Here is a 17,657-nt window from a genome sequence, read left to right as displayed (position 1 = left end):
TTGTTTTTGACAGATAAGAATAAAGTTGCCAGATGTACAAGTATTAATCTAGGTGCCTACTTTAATATTTAAGTACTAACCTGTGAATAAAACATCGGGGTAATATGATTAAAAAAATTGTTATGAGCTCTCTAGACGCCGAGCATAGCGCATTTCATTCCTCCCTCGGCCCTCCGACTTGTTGTATAACCAAATTGTTCTCTCAAATTAGTAGACACTAGTATGATTACTAACCGGTCATCGCATACATTGTTCAGAAGACCTGAAAATGTTCTTTACTGAAAACGTGGGCTTTCAAATAATTCAATAGGCAAACTAACGCCAATTCGGGTTTTGCAAAATTCTATACCGTATCATCTAGAACCAATACTAGATCTAATCTATTTCGAATCTAGAATCAATACTAAGCTAAGCAATAATTTTTTTTAGCTTAGTATTGATGATGTATGGCTGATTTTTAAGCCATAGTTGAGGGATGGTGTCGTTTTATATTACAAGTATATAAAGTGATCGCTTAAGCCAGCCGAATCCCAGGTCGTAAGCCTGGAATGCTAAGATTTCCGCCTTCTTTCTTAAAAAAGGAAATAATGATACATGTTTCACATGACATTGAGATACCTTTCAAATTGACATCTCATCCGTTAGGTGAATCCAGTGTCCGATATAATGAATAATATCAATATTGATAAAAAAATTGAAAAGCTGCGAACGTTCTCACTTTGTAGATGGCACGCTAATTGCTGACTAGTCGTGTAACGAAATGTTCATCATTAATTCTAGTCCAATTATCGTTTATCTTTTGGCTCATATATTATATAGAGAAATACGTAAATAACCAGAAACATTTACGTACTCCGAAAGAATTAAAAGCACGGTTATAATAACATACAATGATAATTAGGTAATATGTACGAATCTCCTTTTTTGGCGTTTACTCCTTATTGTATGATTGCTATTTTTATTGTGTTAAAATACGAGAAAAAAAAATACTTATATTTTTAAAATTTTTGTTATTAATTATTAACCACGATAATGTATTATGTTGTGGTGATAAGATGATCGGTTCTTTGTTTTTTGTGCTGCTTTATTTCAGTTGTGTGCAATAATTTCCTTTTTGTTTTTAGATTTAGTGAAAAGTGTTACATCTACACGTTTAGAGAATTCTCAGCACTCTCCTCCTAACGGTCTCGGAGAAATTACATCATCGTGCTCAATGAAACGGGATCCAAAGTTACGTAAGATTATACCAACAAGAAAGAAAAGATTCTCTTGTTCAGAGTGTGATAATAAATATTCGCGAAAACACGTTTTAAAGATTCATATGTTCACGCATACGGGTGAGAAACCCTTCTCTTGTTCAGAGTGTGATAACACATTTTCATATGAACGTTTTTTGAGAAGTCACATGTTAACTCACACGGGTGAGAAACCCTTCTCTTGTTCAGAGTGTGATTATAAATGTTCATGGAAAAGGAGTTTAAAGGCTCACTTGCTCACTCATACGGGTGAGAAACCCTTCTCTTGTTCAGAGTGTGATTATAAATGTTCACGGAAAAACAGTTTAAAGGCTCACTTGTTCACTCATACGGGTGAGAAACCCTTCTCTTGTTCAGAGTGTGATTATACATGTTCAAATATAACTTCTTTAAAATATCACATGTTCACTCACACGGGTGAGAAACCCTTCTCGTGCTCAGAATGTAATTACACATGTTTAAATAAAAACTCTTTAAAATTTCACATGTTCACTCACACGGGTGAGCAACCCTTCTCTTGTTCAGAGTGTGATTATAAATGTTCACGGAAAAACAGTTAAAAGGCTCACTTGTTAACTCACACGGGTGAGAAACCCTTCTCTTGTTCAGAATGTAATTATAGATGTTCACAGAAATGGAATTTAAAGGTTCACATTCTAACTCACACGGGTGAGAAACCCTTCTCTTGTTCAGAGTGTGATTATAAATGTTCATTGAAAAAAAGTTTAAAGGCTCACTTGTTCACTCATACGGGTGAGAAACCCTTCTCTTTATGTATTAATTTTAAATCAAACACAGATTTTTTGAGTCTACTAAGTTGTATTTTATTAACAAAAAACACATAAAAATTATATTGTGACAATTGTTTCGCCTTGTTAGGGCATTATCAAACGAATGTGAAGATCAAATCGACTACGAAGATATATCTTCACCACTGCTAAACATATTTAAATAGACTATTATTACTCTCTATGTAAACGCTTGCATGATGCGTTATTGTTAAACTAATAATTATATCTACATATGTAAATTCTTTCTTAAAATAAAAATAAAAATTTCCATCTCTAGTAATAATTATATCTACATATGTAATTAATTATATCTACATACATGAATTATTTCTTAAAATAAAAATTAAAATTGCCATGTCAATAAATTCTCCCTTCCCCGAAAATAAATATAAGGGTACATACCTACATCCCCCACTACTTAATGAACAAACTAACCTTAGGTCTTCACTATTGCTAAATGTATTTAAATAGACTATTACTGTACATCATCTCTCTCTATGTAAACGCTTGCATGATGCGTTATTGATAAACTAATAATTACATCTACATATAAAAATTCTTAAAAATAATATTACCAACAATTGTATTAAAATCTCTAAAATATGGCCATGTCAATAAATTCTTCCCTTCCCAGAAAACAAATATTAGGGTACATACCTACATCTCCCATTAGCGACTGTTGTCTCCCATAAATTATTACTGCACATGTTAAAACTGTCACATAGAATTGTATAGCTACATAAGGACCGTAGTCGATTTGATCTTCACATTCGTTTGATAATGCCCTAACAAGGCGAAACAATTGTCACAATATAATTTTTATGTGTTTTTTGTTAATAAAATACAACTTAGTAGACTCAAAAAATCTGTGTTTGATTTAAAATTAATACATAAATTAAAATGGAGTTCTACAAATTAAACGCCAAGTCAATAAATAACCCTTCTCTTGTTCAGAATGTAATTATAGATGTTCACATAAATCGAATTTAAAGGTTCACATTCTAACTCACACGGGTAAGAAGCCCTTCTCTTGTTCAGAATGTGATTTCACATGTTCAAATAAAATGTCTTTAAGAAATCACACGTCCACCACTCACACAGGTGAGAAGCCTTTCTCTTGTTAAGAATGTGATTCTTTGTATTCTTTGGGCCTCATTTTTTTATTTCAGTAAATTACGCATTTTATATTTATATCTCAATTTTATTGTTAAAACTGCATATTTTACATTGACGTTAAATATTTCAACATGTGCGAAAATTGTGTTTTTTGAAATAATATGGAATTAAAGAATTGAAGATTGTACGTTTAACAAATTTTCGAAATTTGAAATATCAAAATTTGCTGAAAAATATCAATAATACCGTTTATTGGTTTGACATTTTTTTCTGTATGATAATGATACCATTTTTTCTGTATGATAATAATACCAATAATGAACAAACACGCATTATTTCACAAGATAAAGAGACCCACAAAATCTTACCATGAACAAACATTTGCTAGAACTATAGAAAGAAAATTGTATTGTATATTCTATTGTATATTGTTCTATAGAACAATATAATATCAAAAATGCAAGACTATATTTAAAATAACACTTACTAATATGAGGTAACACAGTCATACAAATCAACCCTCGGCTATTTTATGACATACCCTAAAAATTCGCACGCGCAGATTAAAAATGACAGAAAAACATCGCTAAAAAAATGATGCTATGGACACCATCTGGCGAGGACAAGTATCAGCAATTACCATTTTATAGGGAATAGGTGCGTTTCACAGATACAATTGGAAAAAACAATAAAGCTTTGCCGGTTATTTCATAGGAACCGCTAATAAAAAAATAATCAGTAGGTTTGTAATAAGTTTTAAGCGATTTTAAGATATAATTACAATGTATTATTAATGATTCCTCAATCATAATTTTATGTTTACATTAGTTTTGATTCTAAGGTTGTTTATTAATGAATTCCGTAGTATTTATAACTTTTATCTAAATCTAAATGTACTTAGACTCCAAGTTAAGAATGTCCTAACAAGTAAGTTAATTAATATAAGTTTTCATGCGAAACATAGTGTATTATTACAATAAGTGTGAGAAAGAGACAGATATACATTAAGTATAAGTATAAGCGAGAAGGAGAATACAACCCCTTTCCAAGTGTCCAATAAAAGCGGTTAGCACCCTGTCACTCAGTACCAGTACTCGGATGTGTCGGAGTTCGAGGCTTGATACTTAGTCAGCCAGCTAAGTGCTCAGTCGTCAGTCGAAGTCGTGAAAGCGAGAGTAAAGTAAATAGAGTCCCAAGACACGATGTAGCTAGATGGCCGCCTTCTAGCCGTGAAGGTGCTGCCTTCATGGATCATCCCCTCAACTCTTGGCATAGTGACCCGTCGGATAAACTCTGTAAGAACTAAGTGACTAGTGAAATCGGACTGTTTTAAGGAGACTTAGCCGTATGTTTTTCTTTTCATTTCCACATAGTGGGTAAGTCATTTTTTTCCCAACATATTTTATTTGAAAATAAACTCTGGTAAATGAAGCATTAAGTCTTTAAATTATCCTTCCTTTTAAATCGTCTTTCATCTTAGATGTAAGTTGGGTTCTTCCTTTCTCTCGGGCATTTTCATTTTCATTAGGTCAGATATTTTATCAGTGCTCATTATTTTAATAAAGGGGCATACATGGTGAATCCTAACGACAACGACATAGTTGTTTTTCCGTCATCTCCAGCATACTCGGTATCCAAGGCGCTTTTCCTCGTAATATCGAGCTTCCGATCGCCGGATGTTCCTGTGGCCTCTCGGTCCACGGAGAGACGGATTGTTTCCGTCCGTTCATATGCGTGGTTGCGAAATTTAAATTCACCGCCTTTTCGAGAGAATCTTTGACGAGTCTTTATCAATTTCCCCCATATCACCGTCATCCATTGTTAGAAAATTATTTATTATTAATTAATTCAATTACATTAATTATTCTTTCAAAATTACCAATAAACCCCGCCTCAATATCAAAAAGTAAATATAGCGTGATAATCTCATTATTAACTTTGTGTCTTTGAAACGTAGCACAAAAACTTTGTAACACAAAATTAAATGTAGGTTACTAAATTACTTAATATAAAACAGGTCTCGTGGTGTAGCCAGCTGTGGGGAGGAGGGTCGAATCCGTGCCCGGCGGTTAGGGGAGAGTCATCCCCATATTCAATACTGACAAGTTGTTCCGTGTCAACATTTCGAAGGAGGCCCGCAGCTGGGATGATAACGCCAAGTCCTGCTATATGTATACGAAATTATCAGGATCCCGAAGAGATGGTATTGTCGATTCGACAAGTATCACGTTTACTGAGTGGAATGGGAAGAAGTCATTGGAGAATGCCTTCTTGTGTCGGGAGGAGTAAGCGGACTTAGAAGAAATGATGTGGCGGTGGAGCGAATACTCGCCTGACACGATTCGGGTGCTGAATGTGCCGTCTGAATGCAGAGGCCGCCATTTTCTGTAGCAGGCTACCGGAGGAGCTTCAGGCATTTGAGAGTTCCCAGTGTAATCCACTTAAAGAACCTCTTAGGTTCCTGGCGGTTTAGAAAAAGTCAAAAGATTAAAGCCCTTCTAGATTCGTTATCTAGATATCTAAAAGAACACCTATGGGTGTATTACAAGCTAATTTATTTTAAGCTTATAAGATTAAAATAAATTAAACTTAGAAGATTGCTATAACACGTATTTCATAACATATTGATAAAATTTTTTATCAATAATTTATTGATAGGCTCGTTGATATGCAACGTCAGGGTGAGGACATCTACTGTTAGTGATCCTTTTTCTTACAATCCTTGAATAGAGGCTTTACTAATTATTCATTTAGTCAACTATCTGTCTTCTACTGCCAACTATGGTTCCATGAGAGTTTTCATGAAACTGGATGGGGATATGTTTCATTTAACTGGTTCGCGTTTAGTTTTAACGTAGTTATATGGATATCACGAGTTGTCACTTATTATATTGTACCTTTAATAAATTTCCTCGTATTTAGGATAATAAAAACACCAAATAATACTTTTAAAAAATATATTTTAGCTGACACTATGAACTTGTGAAAGTCTGATTGGTGTGGGTTGAAATATGTCTTTTTAAACTACTTTTTTGGGCGCACGTGAATTCACATTGTAAGCAAGAGAACGGCTTCACGGCGGCATGAGTTAAAGCGTGTCTATTCAAATTACTTTTCCAGAGAAATGTTAATTTACACTGTGAACAGTGAAACAACTTCTGTCCTCCGGTGTGGGTCAAAGAGTGATTCGTTAAATGGCTTTTTTGGGAGCAAGTAAAGTTGCAGTGCGAACAAGCGAAAGGTTTTTCGCCGGTGTGCGTCATATTGTGTCTTTTGAGGTGGCTTTTTTGGCTGCATGTAAATTTACATTGCGTGCAAGAGAAAGGTCTCTCTCCAGTGTGAATTAATAAATGTTCATTCAAATGGCTTTTTTTTCGGAATGACCCGTTACACTCGGGACATACGTGTGATTTTTCTTTAAGATGAGAGAGCTTAGGTCGTCCAGATTTACGTTTCGTTGACAACTCTACAGATGATATGGAAGATAGATCATTTCGAGAACGAGAAGGCAGATTTATTTTTTCGTCTGGTGACGGTGGTTTCTGGTATGTAAGTATGTTATCCTCCTTTAAACCTGAAATTAAATTTATTTATTTAAGACAAGAACCTTCATAATATTTTGTTCACGAGGTATTTTCTCTATAGATACTTCAGTTAGTTTAATTAACTCTTGCATATGCAGACGCAGTGATTCTTACTAAACTAACATGAACACTAAATGCGGTGCTTCTTAATATAAAAAAGAAGAGCTGCAAGGGCTGGTGAGAAACGTGTACGTGTATTCAAGGAATGTGATTCGTTCCTGAATATTGATAAATCCAAGAACAGATGAGTAGCTCACTAAAACCAGTTGTAGCAAACAACTAAGCGAACGAAGTCCCGGTGCCAACCCTAATGCTTGAAAAAGTAGACTGAATGCAGTCAAAATGAAATCACTCAGACAAAGTCAGTTATGTAAGATAGATGTTCCAATAGTGAAGAAAGAAGGAAATAATGCCAGGTATTATCTATCAGATAAAAAATGTGTGTTGCGATGGTTTAGGCACGCAGAACGAACAAGTGGGAAAATAAGGATGTAAGAGGAGAATTTAGTTATAAGTAGAATCGGGTAAAAACTGAACAAAGGCTCGATGTGGAAGTGGACAGATCAGGAGTCGGAATAATCGGCCAGCATGTCTGTATGTGTGAGCAGATGCCTAAACGTAAAAAGGCAATGAATGTCTGCAAACACGAATGTGGCGTTCTTATTGTTGTTTTTCAGTTTTATAACGGGTATAACTTCTATCCGCCTCCATAGCGTAGTGCTTATATAGAAGTGGCATTTGACTATCACGCAGTTGGTCCCGAGTTCAATTCCCAAAGGATTACAATTTGTATACGAGCGTTTTATTCACTCTATTACCTAATTAATATTGCCCGGGACTGGTATCTGAAGCGCTGGACTTGCGACAGACTTGCTTTAATAGAATTGACGATCAAGTAAACTTTGAATCAATTTGATGCAGTGTCCTAAGCCCCATATAAGGGCTGACCCTTATATGGTGTTTAGGACATACTGATAATGTAGTATTACTTACTGTAACCACATTCGGTTGTGAGGGGTTCCAAGCATTCATGTTTAGTTTCAGTATCAGATATATCTTCTTGCCCATTCCGGAGTTCGTCACCTCCATCGCTATCTGTCTCTGCTTCAGTTTTGACAATGGGAACTTCTGGGTAAAGAGAATGAGGAAATAAATGTGGCACGCGTTGCGTAATACCTCCGGAATTTGATTCTCCTTTCTCAGTTGGACAACTATCCTCAACTAAATCTGTCGGTTCAGCCTTTACTTGACTTGAAGGGCATTCCATTTATCTTCATTCCTCTACTGATATCTCTACATAATATAAATATGACGTCCGTAACGAAAAACATACGACGTTGTACATCACTTAATTTAGATCACGTATTGATGACAGGTCTTTGGATGTTGTCATATAAAAAATAAACCCATAGACAATTTTGACAGAATCCTTTCAAGAATTCGGGTAGGTCCTTTTTAAAGCTGTACCTCCGCCCTCGTTGAGTTTATCGGGAATGTGATATTTTAACAAAGAGCTAAGTCAAACTAAAAAATTGCATATGAACGACAGTTGTGAAAGGAGCGTTCGTGAATATTTCGAACCATTTTTAAGTTTCTATCTAGTATTGTTATTGTGTTCTGCGAAGAGATGAAAAATGATCATAAAAATTACGCATGTTTCAAAGGGTGGTATTCAATAGCTAAGACCGGTGATTATACACACGGAAACATTATAGACACTATGTTGGCACACACAGCGTCCATAGGGTGATTTTGTGATATATATATATATATATATATATATATATATATATATATATATATATATATATATGTATTTATATACATATATGCATAATAAAGTTGTTATATAAAATTTATATTCTGACTTGTCTTCTTACATAAACCTTCCTAGAATTTGTCATATTGTCCAAACATCGTAAACCAATAAGAGATGTACCAAGCGGCGTTTTCCAAACTGTTGTTTTCTCACAATTCCGCAACCTCCAATCTTTCATTAAAAAATTATTTCAATTTGGATGTTCAATTAAAGTTACTTGTTGTTATCTTGTGATAATGAATGTAGTTGAAAAGAGTAACAGAGGAAGACAGAGGTAAACACGACGTGATTAGGTCAGGAGTTGTTATAATCGGCGGGTATGTATGAGCAGACGCATGAATTGGAAAAAGCGAAAAAAAATGAACATTCAAAGCATTGATAACTTTGTGGTATGGTAATATAACACTCTCCTTATCATTCATCCCTCACTTTGTGTAATACCACTTTTATAAACACATATACGTGACAACCCGTTTCGGAATAATCATTCCATCATCAGGTCATTCAAATAAAATTATCCCGATTTGACATTTGTGCAAAAATACAAATTTCGAAAGACAGAAAGAAGACAAACATGAATCACAATGGGAATATTTTTAATAGTGGACCTTAAGTGGTGATTATGGGTAAGGCGATTAATAAAGACCTATCTTTATTAATCGCCTTACTTATTTCTAATTTTTCTAGATTATCTCAACCAAGATCAGTTTTATTAACATGTCATGATTTATTACAATTATGGTCTTCGGATATAAGGTGATTAGCAAATTCATATTTATTATTGAGGCACGTTAGATGTTATTTAATTGAATTTAACAAAAGTTTACCTGTATCATTGTTTGTATTGAAAGCTGGACGAATGTTTTTTGGTAAATTATTAGAATAATGTCGCCTTCTATTCTCTCTGCCTACCCTTGAGGGAAGCAGCGAGATAATTAGTTAGTCAACTAGTCAAGTTAGGTTCAACAGTTTTACATTAGCTGACAAATGGCTTTGCTTACTTATTGATAATAGCAGCAAGTCATATCGCACAAGTCAGCTGATATGGGATGAAAAACTACAGAGAGTACACTGGATCAGTTCAGTTGTTCGAGCAATCAGCTACTGCGAGCTACGTAGCCAGGCTTGGACGAACTCTGCATCGGGAGGTAAGTTCGGTTAGTTTTTAATTAGATTCAATTCAATTTATTTATTGATAAACATTATAATTCAATTTGATGATTAATTTGTATTATTATCTCTATAGGAAGGTTGTTGGAGTAATAGTTCCCAAAGTTCTTTTGAAATTGTTTGGTATTGCATTTCGGTACTGTAAAGTCATGTTTATTGCTCAAAAACGAACTTTTGTTTAGATTAAAGTAATTTATGAAATTAAAAAAAAAAAGTTTCTTCACTTTATATATATATATATATATATATATATATATATATATATATATATATATATATATATAATATGTATTTATATATATATGTATATATATGTATATATATATATATGTATATATATATATATATGTATATATATATGTATATATATATGTATATATATATGTATATATATATATATATATATATATATATATATATATATATATATATATATACATATATATATATATATATATATATATATATATATATATATATATATATATATATATATATATATATATATATATATATGTATATATATATAGTCTAGAGAAACCAATAAGAATATTATAAATGTATGCTTATATAATTTGAATATTAAGTAAATTGAATATATACTTAATTGGTCATTAAAACGCAATAAATTATCTGCTTATAAAGTTTATTTAATAATTGAACAATATATTTATAGCGACTCGACATGTTTATATGACGCCGCGTTTAGTTACATTTTATATAATATTTCATACAGGGGGGGGACGAAAACATGTGCCACGTTTCAAATTATCGTCAAACGGACTCGAGTTTGATAATTTTATATTTAATAATGGGCCACACTCCGTAGTGGTCAGCACGCTGGGCTACCGTTCCGGAGGTCCCGGGCTGGATACCTGGGGGGCAGTAATAAAAATACAAGTGTTTTTTTTTAGTGTAATATTTATTCAATATTACCCTGGACTGGTTACCCGAAGCGGAGGGCTGATCACCTTTCCTTCATGTCTTAACGATCAAGTTAATACTGCGTTCATATGATGCAGTACCCTATGCACCATTGGGTGCGGATAAGGGTTTGGAGAAGATAATTCATCTGTTTTTCATCAAGCTCATATTTACGAATTACAATAATGTGCCCTCACTGAGTTTACAAATTAGTGAACAAGTATTTGGACACACTCGAAATGTTGTAAATAAATACAAATTATCTTTTAAAGCGTTTCTCATACATGTGAATATAATCCAGAATTCGGACCTCACCCATAGATGTCTGTAGTGAACTCTCGCGTAATCTGTTTCAAGTTTGATCAATATATTTAGAAGTTTCAAGGATTTCAGTAGTCTGTAAAATGATCACTTAAACCAGCCTATGACGGTCGTATGCCCTGTAAATACCCAGACTACTTATGTTGAGATGTCAAAAATTATGTTTTTAGTAAAAAAATCACTGGTTGACAATAATTTGTCAGCCACTTGACGGATATCATCTTTTCCACTCTACAGAAAAAAATATAAATATCTCCATTACTCAAATTTATTTTTATATTTCATAAAAAAACTTATTACAAAATATACTGCAGCTGTCTAGTTTACAAATGTGAAACATGATTGACGTACGACGCCATTTGCAAAAATTGTAACGTCTTCCAATATGATGATACATTTTGCGCCACCCTATACAACTATTTTTTTTTTCATTAATCGTGGTTCATTTGCTTGATGGACAGTTTAAATTTAAATTTGACATTTTAGAGATAGTAAAAAAAATATATGTTGAAAAAAAGAGCTGATACTCTCGTATAAGTAAACTAAACGGAACAACTAGCGACATGAATTATGTGTTTCATGATAAATAAATAATGAACTTCTTCGTCTCTTGCACATTCTTAGATCTCCTCGTGCCACTTTCAAGTACTTGACAAACTTGATCATGCCAAGTTTTCCTCGGTCTTCCTCTGCTCTATGTATTTCAAACTACATTCGCATGGTAAATTTGCTTACCTTTCTTTCCACTCATTCGTTCCACGTGTCCACACCTTTCTTAATTTGATGGGTAACGTTTATCTCAGCCTTGCGTTCTTTCCTTGTGGACATCTATCATACATCGTCATGCCGCACTGAGAGATCGCCTTTCGACTACATTCAGTATATTTTCGTCCTTCTTTCGCCAACTCCATGCCCATGGGTTTTATAATATATATAAATATAATTAATTTTGTAAATCGCTCGTAAATGTTTCAGCCATGGCGTTGTTCTTGACACTAATGCTCTACACGCTGATCTTTCTCCTGACTTTGATAATCCTCGGATATATTTACTTCACGTGGGATTTCGACTATTGGAAGAGGAGAAATGTCCGGTCGATCAAGCCCATCCCGGTTTTCGGCAATTTCGGCAGCTGGGCTTTGCTGAAAACCGACATCGGGGGAATGTTCAGAGAAATATACGAGCAGGCCAAGGGACTCGACTACGTGGGGATCTGGGTGTTCAGGAAACCAGCTCTCGTGATCATATCGCCCGATCTCGCCAAGGCCATCCTGGTGAAGGACTTCAACCATTTCGCCGACAGGTCCATCCAGGCCGACAGGAACTACGACCCGCTGGGCTCGGACAACCTGTTCTTCGGCAAGAACCCGCACTGGAAGATCATGCGAGGTAAGCTGACGCATCTCTTCTCGTCGGCTAAGATGAAAAACATGTTCGGCCTGATGAAGGAGATCGCCGAAGACATCCAGGAATGTATAGCCCGGCTGGACGGAGCGTCGGCGGAGGTTCGGGACATGTGCGCTAGATTCACTACGGACGTGATCGCGACGACGTCGTACGGATTGAAGGCAAATACTCTTCTAGACGAAACCGCGCCTTTCAACGTGTTCAGGAAGAAATTACTGGACTTCCGGTTCTTTAGATCGATCGAATTCATGTCGATGTTCTTCTTGCAAGGATTTGCCAAGTTTTGGAAGTGAGTAGACACTTTTTTCATCATTTTTTTTTCAGAAATAACTAACTATCACGCCGTTTCCCGGCTAGCGTAAGCAGAGAGATTAGATTATCATACCACTCTGTCTTTGTAATTAATCTTCGCGTTTTCCATATTAATGCATCTCCTCATATACAGCCACTCATTATTTCCGCTTCTGACTCGATCGCGCGCAAGCATTTCAAATACTTTAATATGCCCAAAATTATTATTTAAAAATCGTTGGCGTATTTCCAGGTCTCAGGTATTTGAAACCGAATTGGCGGATTGGATGAGGACAGTGTTTTGGAAAACAGTAGACGAGAGACAGAGGACGCAGGAAGAAAGGAACGACCTAATAGGAACGCTCATCTCTCTCAAGGACCAGACCCGGGCGACCGACGAAATCAGTAAGAAAACTATGCATCGGCATGCAATCATACCACACGAGGACTAGCCAATCTAAGTCAAGCAGAGACAACAGAAGAGTTGTCGTCGTAAAGTCGTCAACTAGTTGTATAGTTGTAAACGAATGGCAATCGTTAGTTGTCTCCTTCTCCGTGGCTCCATCCCAACATATCGTCTGTGGGGACTGTTGTGGTCAGCTTTCCTCGTCCTCGGGTTGTAGGTCCTTCTCTCATGGACAACGTCACCTAGGTCTATACCTTCGAATCATATTACCATGATTCGAGTGCATGGTTTAGGTGACGTCTCACTCTTTTGATCTTGCTCTAGATGGATTTCGATAAAGATCCATAGCAATTGCCAGTTCACAGTATGATCAGGTTCTCTACGTCCTATGTGCCCATGCCACCTCCAATTGCAAATTATCTACCTTACTTTTGATGCCTGTTACAGCCAGGCTTCCACGAACGCGTGAACTCCTTGTTTTGGTTCTAGAAGAGACTTGGCATTCGTGGTTCAGCAGATTCTACGTATAATTTTGATGTCCTTTTTCAGAATTTGAAGGTGACAGTCTTGTGGCGCAATCCGCCATTTTCTTTACTGCTGGAAATGAATCGTCCAGTACGACTATGTCCCTTCTTCTGTATCACTTGGCTCTTCAACCCGATATCCAGGTGAGTTGAGTTCGGACAGACCTTCATTGGCAAGAAGCGCTGCATCGTCAGCAGACAACAACAATATTATACATTTATTTTAAGAATCCTTTTTCTTTCTTCACACAGGATAAATTGGCTGATGAAATTATTGGTTCCATAAGGAAGTCGGGAGGAGAAGTTACATATGACAGTCTTCAGGACATGACTTATTTGGAGATGTGCGTTAAAGGTAAGTACAAGTCTTCTTCTTCTTCGCACTCAACAGTGTATAAGGCACTGCAGCTAATTGATGCAAAGTTGATCCATGTCAGTCTTATGACTCAGGTACATTATCTATATAAATAAAAATGTAAATATTTTTCACACGATTTTTAGGTGGGTCCGTATCTGTAGTCCATTGTTCACAAATCTGGGTTTTAAAATATGTAACTATTTTAACATGTAATTTCACATTATCTGACACCCTTTTAATGTATGTAAGATACTAAACCGAATTATTTTACATACTGGAAGGTACCCGAAAGTATAATTTCAAAAAAATATGCCAATTTGTCCAGTATTTAATAAAGAAAAAATGTTAATCAAATAAGATTGCAATTTTATTTTTGGTACTTTTCCACAACATTTTAGTGTGTTCAAATACTTCAATCTTGCATATCCAAATAAAAGGGTATCTGTTTTATTTATAAAAGCTTTGTCAATCCAACATAGATAGCTTCTGAGAACTCATGTTCTGTGTCATGAAATTGAGGATATATGTAAAAGTTACAAAAATTTGAGTAGTTTGATTTGTCAATCGTGGGTAGAAAATGGTGAATGTTGTACGTGTGTAAAGTAGCCTATGATAGGTCGTAAGCAACGTTAATACCTAGACTTCCATATTCTTCTTCATCTATGTTGTGATGCGATTTTTTTTCAAATAAAATGTGCCACAAAGGAACCCCTAAAATTTTGAGATGGAGACCTTGAGAGAATAAAAAAAACGTGCGAAGCCTCAAAAAGGATGGAAAAATGGAAGGATATGAAAGAGACCTATATTCAGCAGTGGAGGATAGAAGGCCAAAGAAGGAGAAGAAGAAGACGCCACAAAGTATCAGAAAAAAAACCTTCAAGAAAAAATAAAACATGTTTTTGCCACAGAGACAGAAGTCTCTTCATCAGCCTTCTGTCTTCCACTGCTGAACATAGGCCTCTTCCATTCCCTTCGTTCGGTTGCTATTTGCAGTCAGTTTCTACCATCGTTTAGAGGTCTTCCAATGTCTCTTATTCTCCCAAGGTCCACATATCAACACTTTTGGGGTACTGATTTGCAATATGTCCCACCCATTGCTTCAGAAACACTTCGCATGTACCCTCCTCTGCCTTTCCTGGATCGAGAGTGTACGGTCCCATACCGAGTGCCGGGCTCCGAGCTGGTGATCGAGAAGGGGACGTACGTGTACGTCCCGTTGATGGGGATGCAGACGGACCCCGCGCACTTCCAGGACCCTACCCGCTTCAACCCGGAGAGGTTCGACAAGCAGCGCGGAGACCAGGTCAAACCGTTCACCTTCATACCATTCGGAGAAGGACCCAGGAATTGCATTGGTGGGTTGCTCGATATATTCGTCATTTTTTCTTCAATGTTTTTTGCAGATAATTTAAGACTAGACTCCCCAACCCTGCTCGATACCCAACCTAACCTAACCTAACCTAACCCAACCCTGCTTCATATTTCCCTACGTTCTGCGTGCCGGATAATCTTTATATTATGGCCTCTTCATTTTTTTATTATTTAATATTTATTTAAAAAGTTGTATAATTTCTGTACATCTCTACTTAATACAATCTTATTATTTTAGTTGCGTTCTGTCTTTTCAAAAAAAAGACCGAGCTCTTGTGCTTGGAGAGGGACTTTTTTCTTATTTTTTTGTTGGTAGTATCAAATTATACCTATACATTTAAAAAAATCAGTAGTTCCAGACTAGAGTTTGAATTGAACCATGTTATGCAGAAATCATCCAACTCACAATGTGCAAATTTTTTAATTAATCAAACAATAAATCTAAAAAAAAAATATGTTTGAAATATCCATGATAGGTTTTAACATTATTCACGTTAAAAAGATTGACGTATATTACAAAATATTACAGAAAATATTACAGAAAAAATCCATGTGGTTCGAATGTGTTCGATTTTGAACTAGAAGAAAACAAACAGTTCGCTGAAACCATCCAAGATGGTTGGATGGATGTGTTCATTCTCTCTCTCTCTCTCTCTCTCTCTCGTTCTAACTGAGGAAACAGGAAGAATATGGAAGGCTGGTTTTAATAACCTCAACCAGCCTATGACGCTCGTAAGCCCCGTAAATGTCCAGACTTCCATATTCTTATTTATCTACGAGTTTGTAAAATGTCCAAAAATAATTTCTTGGTTTTCTGCATAACACGGTCCAATTATGGTTTATTGAATTATAATATGTGACTTTCTTTAAATTTAACGAATATTGTAATTTTATAATTTTTTTCAGGGGAAAGATATGGAATGCTCCAGACTAGGCTGGGTTTGATATACATTCTAAGGAGGTTCCGAGTAGAAAAGTCCTCTAAAACCCAGATTCCCCTCGTATGGCAGTCTTTGGCCCTTTCTCCTACTGCCAGAGACGGGATTCATCTGAAATTCGTCGAACGGGATGATAAAATATAAGAACTTAAAATTAAAACGTTGTCAAACTCGACAAATACTCACAACCAAGTTTCCATTGAAAGCTCTCCCGGATCTGGCACAGAAGCATCTAGGCTTCCTGACAGATCTCTCTTGCAAAGCAATTTTATTTTAAAACTGCTTTGTCCCTAAATAGATACAAGTTTGTAAATATCCACCACTCAGTTTCTAGAAGTGCCCCAGTGTTAGTAGTGAACCAGGATCAGCAGCTAGTTAGTTCAGTTGGTCAACTAGATCCGATTCAGACGCCCCCACAGCCCCGACCAACACAGCTGACAGACACGGATTTGCAGAAAATGTTCAGTCATCGTATTTCCCCCTCGACCATTGCCAAGCGACATTCTATTACGGATGCCTTTCATAAGTTACCAAACGATTGTGGCTGAATCATGGCCCGGAGCTATTATTGACTTAATAGCGAACTCACAAACAGCTATCCATCAGTAGGCAGACCTACGTCTGCCTACTTATAGAGGATACAAAGCCACACAACTCGTCTTCTTTGTTTTTGCAAACGCGCTTCACTTTTTCTACTTATATGTGTCTCCTCATTACCATATACACACATAACCGCCGGTTGTTCCGACTATTCACTTCCGTTCGTTGAGTCTTCCTCTGATTTGACTTATATTAATAAGATATCAAATCTTCTTATGAAGCCTTCATCTTGTCAGTCCACTGAGAGTGAGAAAAAATTACTTTGGATGTAACATTCAATAATAATAAAATATTTTCCATTTTGTCGTTTTTTTATGAAGCACCATTTTTATTAATAAAATCAATACAATATTTGATTCATCATCATTATCACAATCAAATATTGTATTGATTTTACCTTGTACTGGTTCTATACAATTGATTTCATTACCTACATCGACGGAGTTTGGTTAAATATTGTATTTAATAAAAACATGAATCACCAAACAACCGGCATTTTCGCTTTGTACGAGTATATATATATATATATATATATATATATATATATATATATATATATATTTATATATATATATATATTTATATATATATATATATATATATATATATATATATATATATATATATTTATATATATATATATATTTATATATATATATATATATATATATATATATATATATATATATATATATATATATATATATATATATGTATATATATATATATATATATATATATATATATATATATTTATGTATATATATATTTATATATATAT

At 35.1% G+C, this 17,657-nt stretch overlaps 1 protein-coding gene across 4 annotated transcripts; it reads left to right on the top strand.

Annotated features, from left to right (window-relative positions):
* The first annotated feature begins 9,649 nt into the window (after positions 1-9,649).
* On the top strand, positions 9,650-17,362 carry LOC148304976 (cytochrome P450 6k1-like). Of its 4 annotated transcripts, none has more exons than XR_015838267.1 (8): positions 9,650-9,714; positions 11,957-12,677; positions 12,933-13,084; positions 13,635-13,753; positions 13,862-13,964; positions 15,071-15,322; positions 16,245-16,512; positions 16,684-17,362. XR_015838267.1 is itself a non-coding variant. In XM_088267457.1 (7 exons), the coding sequence occupies exons 2-7, from the start codon at positions 11,959-11,961 to the stop codon at positions 16,418-16,420; spliced, it is 1,521 nt and encodes a 506-aa protein (XP_088123583.1). In that variant the 5' UTR covers positions 9,650-9,723; positions 11,957-11,958; the 3' UTR covers positions 16,421-17,186. The 4 variants fall into 4 exon arrangements, 2 of the variants coding, with proteins under 2 accessions (XP_088123583.1, XP_088123582.1); XR_015838268.1 differs by having other exon boundaries at positions 9,650-9,723; XM_088267457.1 differs by having other exon boundaries at positions 9,650-9,723; positions 16,245-17,186.
* The last annotated feature ends 295 nt before the right edge of the window (positions 17,363-17,657 follow it).

This window comes from Brachycentrus maculatus, unplaced genomic scaffold (assembly GCF_059751285.1).
Source record: "Brachycentrus maculatus isolate JH-2025_06_01 unplaced genomic scaffold, ASM5975128v1 h1tg000295l, whole genome shotgun sequence".
NCBI lineage: Eukaryota > Metazoa > Arthropoda > Insecta > Trichoptera > Brachycentridae > Brachycentrus > Brachycentrus maculatus.
This window is presented reverse-complemented; position numbering and strand designations above follow the sequence as displayed.

Bases quoted from the DNA above. Each gene is read 5' to 3' on its own strand.
- LOC148304976 (XM_088267457.1), top strand. From the start codon at position 11,959: ATGGCGTTGTTCTTGACACTAATGCTCTACACGCTGATCTTTCTCCTG. The intron at 13,754-13,861 runs GTGAGTTGAGTT...TTCTTCACACAG, and splicing joins CTCTTCAACCCGATATCCAG to GATAAATTGGCTGATGAAAT. The intron at 15,323-16,244 runs GTGGGTTGCTCG...AATTTTTTTCAG, and splicing joins AGGACCCAGGAATTGCATTG to GGGAAAGATATGGAATGCTC.